Source organism: Ictidomys tridecemlineatus, chromosome 1, assembly GCF_052094955.1.
Source record: "Ictidomys tridecemlineatus isolate mIctTri1 chromosome 1, mIctTri1.hap1, whole genome shotgun sequence".
NCBI lineage: Eukaryota > Metazoa > Chordata > Mammalia > Rodentia > Sciuridae > Ictidomys > Ictidomys tridecemlineatus.
The window spans coordinates 42,287,491-42,304,326 of NC_135477.1; the positions used below are offsets into that span (position 1 = coordinate 42,287,491).

Here is a 16,836-nt window from a genome sequence, read left to right on the forward strand (position 1 = left end):
TTTTCATTTTAAAGGCTGGACAGGGTCTTGCTAAGCTACCCAGGCTGGCCTCAAACATGTGATTCTCCTACCTCAACCTCTCTGCAGAATTGCTAGGATAACAGGCATGCGCCACCACACTCAACTCTAAACAGAGAATTTCTAAGCAGGGAATTTGATTCCCCAGAATATAAATGCTAGGACAAGTGCTCCAATGGGGCCACCTGGCCAGAAGCTTCATTTCTGCACCTGTGACTCTCCTCCTTAGTAATGTGGGTCTACCCCTTAGCACAGACAGACAAAGAGGTGCTGGGCAGGGCCAGCACCATCAAACCGAGGGCAGTGGTGCTGGGAGGACAGATGTACACCTCTCTGTGTGCCTAGTCCTGTTGCTCCAATTACCTGGCATCTTGACCCCCTCAAGGCCTGCTGCAGGGCCACCCCTTCCCTATTGACCACACAGCCAACCTGGAGCCAAGTTGCACCATAGTTCATATGGTTCTATCATCTGGGCAAATTATGGGTTTCTTAAAACACACACACACACACACACACACACACACACACACACACACAAAAGTAGAAGTGAGATTTTCTAACTATTCAGAAAACATAACAAAATTAAACCTCAGGAAAAATCAAGAATTTCTACATGATGGAAAATTCCATCACAAACATCAAAAGATCAATGACAAGCAGAGAAAAAAAATACTTATCACAAACAAAGAATCCTTTTCCCTAACATGTAAAGAGTTCCTAGAAATTGATTAAAAAAAAAAAAGTTAGTTTGACAAAGCACTGTTGGCCGGGCTAAAGAATAAGAGTGTGCTGATATAAGGAGGCTGATTCATAGTGGGGTTGGGGCAGGGAGCAAGAGAGGAATAGACAAACTGTAGTTACGGCAATGGGGTGGGAGAGGAAGGGAGAGGGCATGGTGGTAGGAAAGACAGTGGAATGAGATGGACATCATTACCCTAAGTACAAGTATGAAGAAAACGAATGGTGTGAATATACTTTGTGTACAACCAGAGATACGGAAAATGGTGATCTGTATGTGTAATATGAAATGTAATGCATTCCGCTGTCATATATAACAAATTAGAATAAAAAGTAAAATTTAAAAAAAGAAGAGTGTGAATTGGTACCAGTCTTGAGGAGGGCAAGCTGAATTGTTAATGCACTTAGACCTTGACCCAGTGACCCCACTTTTGAGAATTCCTCTTTCAGATAATGATTGCATACATATAATTTCTATCATTCTGTCATTCATTCGGGGCACTGTTGGTTATAACCAAAGATTTGAAACAACACTAATGTCCACTAATAGAGTTTTTGATAAATAAATTACAGCACATCCATGCAGTAGAATACTGGGTAGCTATTAGAAGCGGGTGGGGGTGGGAATAAGACTTTTCATGTTGGTGACTCTAAAGAGAAGCTGGGTGGGCACATAGGACACTAAAGAGCCGTAATGACCTGTGGGGAAGAGGGACTTCAGCAGATGGAATGCAGAGGAGGCAGTCAGATTCTTCTTGGTGCAGTCTACCTTATTAAACTTTCTGGTTTGAGAACCTTACATGACAAGAAAAGAAAGGAGTGAGGAGAGAAGGAGGGAAGAACTGGAGACCTGGTCAGCTCTCCCTGGACTGCAGGGGAAGGAAACAGGAGGTTATGAATAATCTCAAACTCCAATTTAAAGCACAATTCATACCACCCCCATTCTCTGGTGGTGAACTGACTTCCAAGTATTCCTTGTAGTAAAAGGAGCAGCAGGTGCTCACCACCCACCTCTGGGCCCTGCCTGTTTGTTGTTGTTGTTGTTGTTGTTTGTTTTTAATTCCCCTGAATATGAATGCAATCATGTGAAATGGGGTCTAAGAGGAGCCAAACTCCAGGGCTGGCCTTCAGTGGGGAAAAGTGGAAGGTTCAGAGGCCCACCACAACCTCTTGACCTTTAGTCCTGGCAATCATGGGCAGTCCTTGCTGAACAAACCTCCTGGGGACACAAAGATATATGAGGATCCTCCTGTACTCAGCCACACCTAATATGAAAATCTGCTATTCAAACAGGATAAACCAGCATCATTGGTATGTAGAAAAGGCCCAAACCCTGGATTCTGGGTTGTTGGGCCTTATTACACCAATCTGAGGCCTTTCATTATAACTTGCTGACTAGGGCCCATGGCTCTTTAGGAATTAAGAATTGTGTGCATTTTGAGGTATGTATATATGCACATTTTGAGGGGAAGAAGGTATCCAGCTTTCTTCAGATTGTCAAAGGGACTCAAAGGACTCTAAATTATTAGAAATTTCCAAACCGCATCCTACTGCATCTTCTTCCACACCGAACACAGACTAGGCACACAGAGGGGAAATAACTAGCAGGTCAGGGGCAGAGCCCAGAATGGAACTAGGTGTGGCATGCCCCAGTTCAACGCTCTCCCCACAACCCCACAAATGTCAAGGTGGAGCCCCGACTCACCTCACAGGCACAGCGAGGGGTGGTGGTGGACCAGGACCAGGAAGATGGTGGTAGAGTCTAGATTCCTGCTCATGGTTCTGGCCGAGCTCCTGGAACATGGAGCTAAGGCCAGCAACTGTACCCTTCTGGATAGCACGGAGTGAGTGGCGCCGGTACTCATCTCTGGCACGCTGGGCCCCGCGGCTCCTCTCCTCATCAGCTGCCTTGGACCTGCGCACTGAAAAGGGGGAGATGGTATATTGGTCTTCACCTATGGCCCAGGCTATAACACTGTGCACATACAGGTGGATTCTCTAGAAGCTGGCCACCAGACCTATTTGTGCTACAGGGAGGTTTGGAGCCTCTGGAAATAGTAGGGCAGGCTTAGCCCTAAAAGCATGGAGGAAAGGCAGAATCTTTTGATAACTTTCACTCTTCATGTATAAATACATGAAGGTATTTATAGACTCCAAGACACCCTTCTTTTTGGCTTTCTACTTTTTCATGTTCCTCAAGGTAGAGCCCTGTCACAGCCAAAGGGCCTTGAAAAGGCCAGTATATTGCTGCTTCAAAAACCCAGAAAAGTCTAGACTGAGGAAATGAAGGAAAAAGAAAAAGTCTATTGAAGTCAAGGCCTGCCATTAAAATGAGTTATTTTGTGGTTTAATTGCATCTTGTCACACCCCTATCTGCCACTCAAATCCATAAGTTCTTTGTTAGAAAACCCCAAAGCTAGCTTTGGTCTTCTAATTGTGCAAGGCTAGTCATTGTCCTGATCCAGCAGTTTACCTTCCCCTCTTGGAGGAAAATGATACTTGTAATCCACTTGTCCTCCACCTCCATTCAACAGTCACATAGCAACAACCCACCACCTATCAAAAACTGCATTTTTATTAGTATTTGGAGGATACAAAGTAAGTTGCCCTTTCATATCTTTAAGAAAGTGTTTATAGAAGTACCCCTCATGGAAGTCACATACAGAATATCCACTTGGCTGTGAGCTCTATGAGGGAAGGTAGGGAATTTTCTTTGATCTGCCCATTATTGGATTCCAGTGTCTGGAAAGAGTTGGCAAGCAATACACATTTTTGGATGCCTGAATGCACCTGATTAAGTTTTTAACTTTGTATTTGGCCTTGAGCTGGATAAAGAGATAACAAAGAGACCCTTATTTCAAAGCTCTCTAGGCCAGGGTAGGAAAACAAGATAAGTAAATACCTCCACCTTAATGAAGCAGAAGCAGGTCGTGAGCATCATTTAAAAGAGGAACAATAAAGTACTGTCAGCATGTAGGGTCTGCAGCCCTCACAACCTGCTAGGGAGCTAGAACCATAACAGAGGGGAGAATTGAACTGGGCTATGCTATAAGGTAGATGTAGTTTGTTCCCATCAAAACTCATGTTGAAATTTGGTTGCCAGGTAGTGGTGTTGGGAGGTGAAGCCTTAAGAGGTACTAAGATTTTTTTCTGTAGTGGGCTAGTTTCTATGGGATAGATTATCCGAAGGTTGTTATAAAGTAGGTCTACTCCCTTGTTCCCTCCCTCTCTCCCTTGCTTTTGCACTTCCAGAACCATGAGAAAAAATAAATAAATAAACCTTTTTACTTTATGAGTTACTTAGTCTCAGCTATTCTATTATAGCAACAGAAAATGAACTAAGACTGTCTGGAAAGATCAAGAGGAGTTTTCCAGAGAAAGGAAGAGGAAAAGGCCATTCCAGGAAGAAAAGCTGTGTTTGGGGTCCCATTGACTCCTCTGTAAGTTTCAGATAGTAAGAACACCATGAAACCTGCCTTGCATTGTCGGGAGGAGGTTCAGACAAGATCAAGATGCCCTGGGACAGGCTTTGCACTGCATTACAAACTAAACGGCAAACTAAACATTAGAAGCTCATGCCCTACAAGGACTTCTGGAAGTTGCAGAGAGACACAGTGACACTCAAGTGATTAACAGACAGGGGTTTTGCTCCTGGCTCCCTGTTTGGCTTGGGACAACTTCTCATCTCTCTGGGTCTTAGTTTTCCCTCCCTAAAGAATGGAGCCAGTAGCATCCTCATCCAAGGACTGCCAAATAGCTAGTTTACTCTAGAATCATGCCCTTATCTGTGCTCAGGGTTCCCGCTCAGTTTTCTGACACAGCAGTTGTTTTCCCTCTTGACAGAATCTCCAGGAGCAGTTAAACAGCTCCATAACTACAACCAGGCTAGTTGTTGAGAGAGAAAGGATTTTTACCTATTTCAACAACAGGCAAGGTGTCTGCATTTATTCAGCACGTGTCTTAGGCCTACTCGGTGCCTATTCCATGCTGTATAGGGACACTGCTTTTACTGCAAACGGAGCACTATACAGCTCCCGGGGGCACATTCACAGCATGGTCACCATAGAAGTGTACAGTGGTTCTAACAATTTTCTGACAAATGGAAGTTCAGCATCTTAATGAGTGGGTCTCTAGATGAAGATCACCATTATCAGCGGGCGGCTGGGCCTGTGGTAGGGCATGTCTTGCCCTGAGAGGACTTACTGTCTCACAGGAGAAACACATCTGTGAGCAGTGAATGGAATTGTGGTGGAGGTGTGCACAGGTGCTGGGGCTCCAGAGGAGGGAAACCCCAGCCAGCCAGCGACATCCCCTGAAGGGGAAACATCTAAGCTGATGTCCGGTGGACACACAGGACTCAACCAACAGAGGCCAGAGGAAGGACAGCCTAAGCAGAGGAAGATCATGTGCAGAGATCCAGAGGCAAGAGGGAGCGGAGCATGGACAGAGGGAAGTGCTCAGAGGGAGGGGACAAGTGACAAGGCTGAAGAAACAGAAAAGGCCATTTGGGAGATCAATAGCTTATGGCTAATGAGTTCTAATCCTTTACCAAAAGGTGATTGTAAGTCACTGGAAGGTTTCAAACAGGAAAGAAGGATGCTAGTTGCACTTTTAAAAGACTGATTGGGCTACCGCGTTGGTAATAAATTACACAGGAACAAAACTAAAGACTTAGAAAACAGAAATTCAGTCAGGCCGCAGTGGGACTTAGATGGTCTCAGGAAAATGGCCAGGGCAATCGGGATGAAAACTCAGAGAAATTAACAAGTAGAACACTCAGAACCCTGGAAGGTTTTAGATTGGTAGTGAGCAATAGGCAGAGAGCAGAGTCGACCAAGTTTCTACCTTGGACAACCAGGGATGAGCAGGTGGGGTAGGGGTGAGCTTTAGACATGAGGAGGAAGTCTGAGAGGAAAGGCCCAGGAGGCACTTGGTTCTAGAAAATCCTGAGTCTCTGCCCCTCATAAAACCCCTCTTCAGTGGATTTGCCCCCTGGTTCCCAGGGTCATGCCCATTCCCCTCCCCTGCACAGTGAGAAAGGAACCTGTGTCTCCCTTCCAAGTTCATTTGATCCAGTTACATCCTACAGAGGAACCAGATGCTTCAGAGCAATGTCAATTTGTAGTGAAGAGTAGATTGTCACCAAAAACTAATGAGTAATCCAATAATATAGCAAAGGCAGCGACAGAGATTTAAATTGTGTTTGTGTGTGTATAGATATGTTTGGAAACTGCTCTATGTGGTCGTGGGCAACCCAAATTACCATAGCTACACTTTATTTATTCATCTATAAAATGGGGTCCTCATAGGCCCCACTGAGATGTAAATGAAATATGGAAGAAATCTGCACAGCACCTGGCACAAGGTAGAACTTCACTAAATGTCATCTAGTGTTTACTGTTATGTAGGCTGAGACAAGGGGACTGGTACACATCCTCTAGGAAGAGTTTACCCCTAGGTGGAAGTTGAGGGGGTGGCTTACGGCAGGGAGCTGGGTGGAGTCAGAGGCTCCTGTCGGGGAATGGGGGAAAATGAAAACTTGTGTAAAGGTGAGGTTTCCCAAGCACAGGGAAGTAAGAATAGGTGGCAAGGTATACACACAGGCCTCTGGAGACTCAGCCTGGTAGAGTCCCAGTCACCTGCAGGAATTAGCAGGTTTGGTACTAAAGATGATAAAGACTGAGAGGTGAACCTCTCGAAAAGCAAGTGAAGTTTTCCCACAGCTAAGGTATGCCTAGAAAAGGGGCCCTAAGCCCCAACTCACAGACTTCCAAGGTCAGCTGCCAAACATCCTTACCGGCCAGAAATGCCAGATGTCTGCCAACAGTGACTCCCTGTGGCCTCCAGGAGCAACTGCAGCCACTCTTTAAGGCAGAAGAATGTTGGACTAACTGGTTGCTCAAGGGTTCCTGAGCAACTGGAGAGCAGACAGAACCCTACACAGGGCACAACTGGACACTTGGAAGCTCGGGCACCTAGAAAGTGGGGTGCCCTTCAAACTACAGATGGTTTCCAACTTATAATTTTCAATTTAATGCGGGTATGTAGTCAGTAGAAACCATACTTCAAGTTTGAATTTGGATCTTTTTCTAGGCTAGTAATAAGCAGTCCCATCTTCTCTCACAGTAGCAAGCCACAGTTCTTTATCAATCAGGCAACCACAAAGGTGAACTACTGACACACTACAGGGTGCTATGTTGCTGAGCCAGGATGTTCTGTAGTTTAAGGGGATGAAATGCATTCTAAGTTTGCCATATTTTTAATTTATGATGGATTTATCAAGATATCACCTTGTCCTGAGTAAAAGACCATCCCTAGTTACCTCCAGAGAGAAACTGCAGGACCCCCCATCCATGGATGGAAAACACCCCTCTTTTGTACTATATTTTTAACTTTCTTTTCATCCCCAAATTCCACTCTGCTCCATCCCACTTCCAGGCCAGATGCCGGTTTCACAAGCTCCTCCAGGTTCCGTCTGTCCCAAGCTCACAGCATTTTGGAATCACTAATATTCAGCTGGGTGCAGTGTGGCAAACCTGTAATCCCAGCTACTCAGAGGCTGAGGCAGGAGGATGGCAAGTTTGAAGACAGCCTAGGCAATTTAGTGATACCCTGTCTCAAAATAAAGTAAAAAGGGCTGGGGATAGAACTCAGTGGTAGAGTACTTGCCTGGCATTGCATAAAGCTCCTTGAAAGACAAGGGAGAAAAAGAAAGAAAAAGAGAAAGAGAGAAAGAAAGGAAGGAAGGAAGGAAGGAAGGAAGGAAGGAAGGAAGGAAGGAAGGAAGGAAGGAAGGAAGGAAGGAAGGAAGGAAGGACTGATATTCAACCCAGAATCAGGGCACACCTCTAAGAGGAAAGGGACTAGAATTAACATCATTGAACCCTGGACTGGGCCTAAGCACACATTTTGCATTTGCTCTGTCAACAATTTGCAAGGGCTGAGACAACTAGATACAGATTATTGGTTTGGGGCTATAACCAAATTACACAGTTTAGGAAGAAACGTGCAAACACAAGTCTCAACAATGGGTCCAAAACCTATTTATATTTCTAACAACAATAAGTGCCCAATTTTTAAAAGCTTCATTTGCCAAATATGGCTCACTCCTCATCTGTGTGCAACTGGATGTTACCTAACTCTACAGTCCTACAAGTTCACAGTGGGAATATTATCAAATGAAGTCCTGTGCCTAGTCTATTCAGAGATTCTCAGAAGCCAGAGCTCTGCTATTTGAACTAAATAACTTTGTACTCAAGTGATACTAAAAGGAATAATTTCCTTTTTTTTTTTTTCGCCTAACTGGAGAATTTAATTTGGCTGTTTTATCAAAAACTGCTGTTCCTCAATAGATTAATGGCCCACTGTATCTTTCATATTAAGTTAATTGAGTGCAGAATAGCTTTGTTGGATTTGAATGACAGGCTCCAGAGTACAGCTCTTTGGTCTTTAAGAAAATATAAAATGAGGAACTAAAATCAGAGAGCCTGAATTATCACATCTCTTCTGTTTCTTCTGTTTTCAGTTGCCATATGGTACATTAATTAGCAATCAGGCGGCTCCTGGGCAAGATGATTCCCACTCTCCATCTCTAATGAAATATCAGCCCAGCTCTTCACTTTCCACCCCATCATGTAGCTACAAAAGAGGAGCCTTCGCAAGTGCATAGACCTTACAACTAGGAAAGTGCTTTAGCTTCCCCTCTCTCATTTCACCCTCCCAACAAGACTCAGCTCAGCATGATTAATTGCATTTTACAAAGGAAGGTATTGAGTAATTGAGCAAGAACTTGCTCAAGGTCACACTAGCAAGTGGCAGAGCTAGGACAGGACTCCCAGCCCAGTTCTCCTTCACAGACAGTACAGTAGCTTCAAGTGACTTCAGTAATTATTCACTATTTTTTTTTCAGTATAAACATTGCCCTCCCTGCCTCCTTTCTCCATTTGACTCTTTCCATTATGATTTTAAATGAATGAATTCCTACCCAACTGTGGCCCCGTCTTATTCTTCTAGCCCCCAGAAGCCTTCCTGTTGACTCAAGCAAATTTTACTGAGACTGATTTCTGCTTTGTGCTCCTGAAAATTCAGCCACCAATCAAAGGTCCTGGGGTTGTTGGGCAGTTCTACGCAAGGAATCAATGAGTATTTCTGGCTTCTTTCCTGTGCACAGACCCCCAGATGCCCTGAGAGGCAGATGGTCAGAGACGTCCTTCCTACATCCTGCTTTTGGAAGACATTGAATCCACAGGCCAGAATACACACCCAGGAGTAGAGAAAAAGAAAGCCTGCATTTGTGCACAATCCTGCAAAATGCCTGAGTCTGAGCTTCTGTTTCAGTTCCTATCAGTAAAGAGTTCCAACAAAAATACCAACACCCACTCTGCTCCGAGGCTATTCTAGGCATATGAGCAATTAAATGCCCAAATTTTTGTGAACTCTATGAACTCTCAGGGTTTGGGGCTGTTACAGTTTGAATGCCAAATGTTTCTCAAAGGCTCAGATGCCAAATGTTACTCAGTGAAGCTTTGGGGAGATCATAGAAACTTAGGACCCAGTTAAAGAGAGTGGGTTATTTGGGGCTGTATCTTGTCCCCCACCCCTTCCTCTCTTTCTTCCTCCTGTCCACCATGGGGTGAGCTGCTTTGTTCCACCATATGCTATCCACCATGAAGTGCTGCCTCATCAAGGTGTGGAAGCAATGGAGCCAGGTGAACATGGACTGAAAACTCTGAAACCGTGAGTCAAAATAAACCTTTCCTCTTTTAAGCTGTTTTTCTCAGGTATTTTGTCACAGCAATGAAAAGTTAAAACAAGGGCATTCCATTGAATTTAGTTAAGACCAATTTGTAGTAATACTTAGAAATTCTTTTAAAACTCCAACCCAAGATAAACATGGTGGTGAATACCTGTAATCCCAGCAATTTGGGAGGCTGAGACAGGTGGATAGAAAGTTCAAGATCAGCCTCAGCCACTTCGATGTTCAGCAATTAGCAAGACCCTGTTTCAAAGTAAGTGAACTTTGAATACAGGACTGGGAATATAGCTCAGTGGTAAAGCACCCCTGTCTGTGTTCAATCCCCTGTACAAAATAAAGCAAAACAAACATACAAAAAACCTGCAATTCTTATGTGAATGGGCATTAAACAGTTTAAGCACACCTGCCTAACAGTTATCAATCAGTACACAGAACATTCCCCCACCACCCCGTGCCTCAGCCTCTGAGAGGCATTACCTCAGAATATGCCTTGATAAAAACAAAAAGGACATTTGGACACCGTATTTGCATTTGTAATACTGGCTCTGAAGGGAGAAAATGCCTTGCTCCTATAGTCACAGAAGTGGTCAGCAGATGAAAGGATACTGTCCTGAACAAGGAATCCACAAATACAGTACAAGGAAGTCAAAGAGTCACAGAGGGGTCCCTAAAGCCACATGGAGTGGGCAGGATGCCAGTGGCAAGGGATCATGGCCCCATAACACAGCTACTTGCTCACATCTGTTTTACTGAGCCAGCGAAAGAATAAATGAACCCATAAAGGGACCTTGGAGAACACTGATAGCCCATTTTTCAAGATCTCTTGGGAATACAACAGTAAGTCTCTAGGAGAAGGAGACATGAGACATAGGTTCACTCCATGCTGGCACTGAGACTTCTGCGAGGAGTCTGCTTTGGGCTCAGGCTCACGGGGCTACCAGGGACCAAGAGGCCTAGGAACATCTGGTCAAAGACATCGGTGCTCAGAAACAGGAAGAACGCGGTTGTCTTAAACGCCACAACTACCACAAGGTGAAAAAAATAAATTAAATATAAAATTAAAGTTAAATTTTAAAAAGTTAATTAACTTTTCATTTTATCCAATTCTGGCTTATTCCTTTTCTAGCACTTAATTATGTGCTATGTCACTTAAAATTTAAATATTCAATGTAAAAATAAATACTTTCCACCCAACTACCTATCCAGAAGCCCCATTATGTCTCTGAATATGCCCTAGAAACTTGGTATTTTTGAATTGGCACTGCATTGATATATATCAGTTTAGAGGATATTAGTAGAAAAGGTGAATTAAGGACTTCTGAAAATCCTCTCCTCTATGAACAATAAGAACACTGGCAAGTTATCAGAACCAACTCTCTCCAAACGTTAGAAATTAACAAAAGGCTTTCAGCAATCCAGGGAACATTTATTCAAGGGGAAAAAGGCTCAGAACAAGCAAAGAAACTAAATTACTAATCAAAAAACATAAAAAGATAGGCATGAACCCAGCATGGTGGCACACACTTGTAATACCAGCAGCTCGGGAGGCTGAGACAGAAGTTCAAAGCCAGCCTCAGCCACTTAGCTAGGCTCTAAGCAACTTTGCAAGACCCTGTTTCTAAATAAAATATTTAAAAGAACTCGGGATGTGGTTCAGTGGTTAAAAGCCCCTGGGTTCAATCAATGGTACCAAAAGAAAAAAGAAAGAAAGATAGACATGAACACTTCCCAACTCATTCTTTGAGGCCAGTATTACCCAGATACCACAGCCAGACAAAAATATCACAAGAACTACTAACCAAAATCCTTCATGAATACAGATGCAAAAATCCTCAACAAAATTGTTACAAACCAAATCTGGCAACACACAATAGGATTTGTGTACTACAGACAAGTGGAATTTATCCCAGAAGTACAAGATTGATTCAACATCTGAAACTCAGCATGGAATGTACCATATTAGTAGAATAAAGAACAAAAACATATAATCATCTCAACAGATGCAGAAAAAGTATTTGACAAAACCCAGTCTTTTTCCTGATAAAAACACTCAATGATCTAGGAAAACATGGACCTTGCCCAACTCAATAAATGTTATGTATGAAAAACCCACAGCCAACATCATATTAATGGCAAAAGAGGACTGAAAGCTTTCTCTCAAACTCAGGGACAAAGATACCCACTTTTGCCACTTTTATTCAACATGGCATTAGAAGCTCTAGCCAGAGAAACTAAGCAAGAAAAAGAAATCAAAGGCATCCAGACTGAAAAGAAAGAAGTATAACTATCTCTGCTTGTATGAAACCATCTTTTATATAGAAAATATAAGGAAACCACACACAATATATATATATATATATATATATATATATATATATATATATTTGGGCTCATAAAAAAGCTTAGTAAGATTTCACAATACAAGATCAATATACAAAAGTCAATTGCATTTCTATGTGCTACCAATAAACAATCCAAAAATAAAATTAAAAACTTAATTCCATTTACAATAGCAACAAAGATATTTAACAATGGTCAACTTATCAAAACAAGGATAAAGTACACTGAAAACTGCAAAATATTATGAAAGAGGTTAAATAAGACTTAAATACATAAAAAGGCATTCTATATACATGGAGTGGAATACCAAATATCATTAAGATGGCAACACTTCCAAATTGAGCACAAATTTAATGCAATCATTATTGAAATCCCAGATGGTATTACTGATAAAATTGATAAGTCGGTCCTAAAATACATATGAACCAGGGACCCAAAATAATTCTGAAAAAGAGCAACAATGTAGGTTTCATACGTTGCAATTTAAAAACTTACTACAAAGCTACAGGAATCATGACTTGTGCTGACCTAAAAACAGGTATGTAGATCAATAGAATGGAATTGAGAGTCCAGGAATAGTCACTTACATTTTTGGTCAATTGATTTTTGCAAGTGTGCCAAGATCCTTGAAAGAATAATCTTTTCAATAAATGGTGCTTGGACAACTAGGTCAAGTAGGAACCTATTTCACACAAAAATGAACTCAAAACGGATCAAAGGCCTAAATGTAAGAGCTAAATCCATAAATCTTAGAAGAGAGATAGGCATAAGTCATTTTGACTCTGGATTAGGCAACTAGTTTCTTAGATGTGACACAAATCACAAGAACAAAAGAAAAAATAGATAAATTGGGCCTCATCAAAATTAAAAATTTTTATATTTCAAAAGATGATCCATCTGGGCATGGCAGCATGTGCCTGAAATCTCAGCTACTGGGGAGACTATGGCAGGAGGTTCTTCAGTTCAAGGCCAGTCTGGATAACATAGCAAGACCCTTTGTCATTTAAAAAAAAAAAATCACTCTTCAAACCTGGCTCCACCTTCTCTTTCTCACTTGATTTCTCACTCCTGACACTCTCCAAGCTTCAGTCATCCCACATTTCTGCCGCATTCCTTTTGTCCCCATGCCTTTGCATATGCTGGGGCTCTCTTTGCCTCAGTAATTCCTAGGCAGCTATCAAGCCTCATGTCATGCCTTGCCCTCTGGAACCCCACCAGGGCAGCCACGGAGTGCTCCAGGGGTATGTAGTACATCCTCCCTCAAAGCCCCCTATCTTGGCTCTGATTGGTGAGTCTCTTCTTTATAAGGATCAGGATTCCTCATCTCTGAATCCCCAGGTGTTTTATTCAGCTTTTTCACTGCTGCAACTTGAAAGACCAGACCAGAACATCTACAGAGGAAGAAAAGTTTATTTGGGGGCTCACAGCTTCGGGGGTCTCAGTCCACAAGTGGCTGGCTCCGTTCCTCCAGGTTCAAGGTGAGACAGGCATCCTGGAGGAAGAGTGTGGCAGAGGGAACCAGCTCACATGATGATTAATAAGCACAGAGAGAGAGAGAGAGACTCCACTCTCCAGATACAAAATATATACCCAATAGCCACGCCCCCAATGAACCACTTCCTCCAGCCACAATCTACCTGCCTTCAGTTACCACTCAGTTAATCCTACTAAGAATTGATTCACTGATTAGGTTAACATTATAACCCAATCATTTCTCCTCCAAACCTCTTGCATTGTCTCACATGTGAGCTTTTGGGAAACACCACAACTAAACCATAATACCAGGCATAGATCCGGGAAATTACTGGCAACTCAGTAAAAGTAGCATTTAATTTTTTTAACATAAGAAATCTCCAAAATGGACATATTAGCTCCTGAAGCATGACACTCACTGTTCTGCTCTGGGTCATACCTAGCAAGATCATGCACATGGTCAGCCTTGGGAAAGATTTGTGAAATGTGAATGAACTAAAATGATGGCTGAGCCAATGAACAGTGGAGGAGTGGAACGTGGGTGGGCTAGGCAGGAGTCTCCTGGCCCCAGGAACCAAGCTCAACTCACATTGTTCTTCCCACTCTTGCTCCTCTTTCTCGCTGGCTTGGCAACGAAGCTGGGCTTGCTTCAGCGACCAGTAAAGCTCCTTCGCCCTCTGTTCCTCCTGAAGGCGAATCTGCTCTTCTCCTCGCTTCCTCTCTTCTTCCTCTTTCCTCTAAAACATCATGGAGACAGATAACATTAGAATAAAGAAGTATCTCTTTGAATCTGCAGAAGGTCAGGGCTGAACTATCTCAGGATGGGATAGGCCAGTAGTGACCACTCCAGTCTCATCCCCTACACACTTGAAAAGGTGAAGTTTACACTTGTTAAGAATCAAATGGGTTAAATTATGTGGACCAAAAAAAAAAAAAAATAGTAAAATTCTGAAGTTTTCTACAAAGATGAGAGGACTCTGGTCCAAAAGCTTTTCTGCGAAGATCAGAGGTCTTGGACCATCCTTGGATTACTTTCATTTGGGGCAGAAAGAAGGAAGGTACAGGAGGGCCACCTGGTCTTCCTGGAGGGCCATTAAGCAAGATATTAACATGCTTTCAGCTTAAATCTGGAAAAGGTATTTTCAAGAGTGAATAGGTTTAGGAGTCCTGAATCTCCCACTTCTATCTCACCTTCAAGTTCCAGAAAGGTTTGTATGTGTCTCTGTGTGTGTATGTGTGTGTGTGCGCGCGCACACGCACGCACATGTGTGCATGTGCATACATCCAAGTGAATGTTTCTTTTGTTTGTATGAAAATAGCATGTATATGTTAAACATGCATCATGATCTTAGAAAGGCTTATAATGCAAAATAGCAGACTGGGGTGTGCAGCTCAATAGTAGAGCACTTGCCTAGGCATGTGTTCAACACTGCAAAAAAAAAAAAAGTTGCAATTGTATTTGTTTTGCTGTATTTGTATTTGTGGCGCATGCCTGTAATCTCAGCTTCTCAGGAGGCTGAAGCAGGAGAACCACAAGTTCAAAGCCAGTCTCAGCAACTTAGTAAGACCCTATTTCAAAAAAATGGGGATGTAGCTCAGTGGTAGACACTTGGATAGCATGAGGCCCTGGGTTCACTCCCTAGCATCACAAAAACAAAAATAGAAAACTGAATTCTCATTGCAATTTGTAATTAAATCAATAACAATGTCAACATAGTTTATTGCAAAGCCAAAGAGGGTGCTATTTTCACCAATTCTAAAAAGCACTTTTTAAAAAAAAAAAAAAACTTTTTAGCATCACTAAAATTTGCATGTCTTACAACTTGTCTTTTTAATAGGCAACAGTTTTTTCTTCTTAAAATAATGGCATGTTTTTATAATTAATATCATCTTAAATTCAGTAAAAATATGGAAATATGATGGCTTTTTCTCTTTTGTTTTTTCCTGAGTTGTTAATTGTTTTCTCTTGAAATTCTAAATATTTCTCTATATTTAACCAGGTGTTCTTTCTTATAATAGATAATACAGCCCTGAGTGCCATTTTTCCTTCTTGTCCAATCCCAATCCCTAAGGTGCTTAGGTCTCCTCTCCATCTATCTTCCCAGGACCACCCTCTCGGCCTTCCCTGAAATGGAGCCTGTTTCTTTGTTGGCCATTCCCTAGCTTTGGGATAACATGTCTCATACTGCTTCTCAGGTAAGCATGCACAGAAACATTTTCTGAGTCCTTACTGGTCTGAAAATATCGCCACATGAACCTCACCTGTAACTGCTAACTTGGCTGAGCATAAGAATTTGATTAAAAATTCTTTTCCTGCAGAATTTTAAAGACTTTACTTCCCTGTCTCCCAGCATTTGGTGCTGCCACTTTGATTGTCATTTTTCCACATAGGGGTATCAATTTTTCTTTCTGGAAGCCTTCAGGGTCTCTTTATCGCTGACGTTCTGGGTGTTTTTAAATGTTGTGTCTTGGTGTGGATGTCCTCCCATCCATGATGTGGAGCACTTGGAATGCTTTCAGTGTGGAGTCTCTTGTCTGTCCAGCGCAATACATCTTTGCTTAGGATTTCTTCATCATTTCTTCTCCTCTCATTCCTCTTTCGCTTTTTATAGGACTCCTATTTGTCACTGCTGGTCTCCTTGAGTTGGTTGATCTTCTAAGTGCTTTATCATTTCTTGTTTTCCACATCTTGTTCTTTTTGCTCTTCTCCCTGGTTGATGTCACTGACTTTATCTTCCAAACCTTCTACTGAGTTTATTTCAGCTATGGCATTTGCAATTTCCAAGCCTTCTGTTCTATCCTTTTTTTGCCCCTTTCTCCTCTTTGCATCTGTATTTGTTTCAGAAATACAGTAGCTCATCTTTCTGAGGCTTTTTTTTTTTTTGCCCCCTCTGTGACTTAGGTTTATTTCCTCTGTATTTTTGTTTTTTATTTGTTTGACTTGGTGCCTGCCACTATTTCCCTGGGAGACTTTCCTCCTATGTCTGATGCTCACTGGTCGTCCATTCATATTCAAGAGAAAGGTAAAACCTGAATGGGAGGTTCACTGTGTAGCCAGGCTTCCCTGAGAGGTGGACCTCACTCTAGAGCAACAGGATAAGGAACTAGCCGCCATCCGCAAATGTAAGAATCTAGAGTCTTGTCTATGAGAATATTCAGGGTCTTCTCCTCTCTTTCCTGGGTGATGTCTGATGACCAATATTCGGTAGTCAGTGGGGAGCAGCCTACAGATAGGACTAACCTTTCATCCAAGCCAGGAGGGCTCTAACCTGGGCCCCATTCTTCATGGAAGCCTATGCTTTGAAGTGCCTTTTTTGTAAATGTCCTCACCAAGCCCTCCCTGCAAGGTATATCCAGAAATAGTCCCCCTAGAATTGAGAAAATCAACAGAGTTTTTCAGGAAAGCTGCTCTGTGCCCAGATGAGATCCTGTCTGAATCCTGGTTCCTGTTTCTTCCCTTTATGGAGCACTCTAACCCTCTCCTCCACTACCCGGCAGCAGGTTGACCAGAT

At 42.5% G+C, this 16,836-nt stretch overlaps 1 protein-coding gene across 4 annotated transcripts in view; it reads right to left on the reverse strand.

Moving 5' to 3' along the window:
• Window positions 1-16,836, reverse strand: part of Sh2d4b (SH2 domain containing 4B) — a 99,617-nt gene that overhangs the window by 32,136 nt on the left and 50,645 nt on the right. For all 4 annotated transcript variants that reach the window (XM_078039023.1, XM_078039039.1, XM_021735436.3 and 1 more), the window contains 2 exons: window positions 13,914-14,061; window positions 2,462-2,678 (listed from right to left, as the gene is read on the reverse strand). In XM_078039023.1, the coding sequence (XP_077895149.1) occupies window positions 2,462-2,678; window positions 13,914-14,061 (365 nt within the window). The remainder of the gene's footprint in view (window positions 1-2,461; window positions 2,679-13,913; window positions 14,062-16,836) is intronic.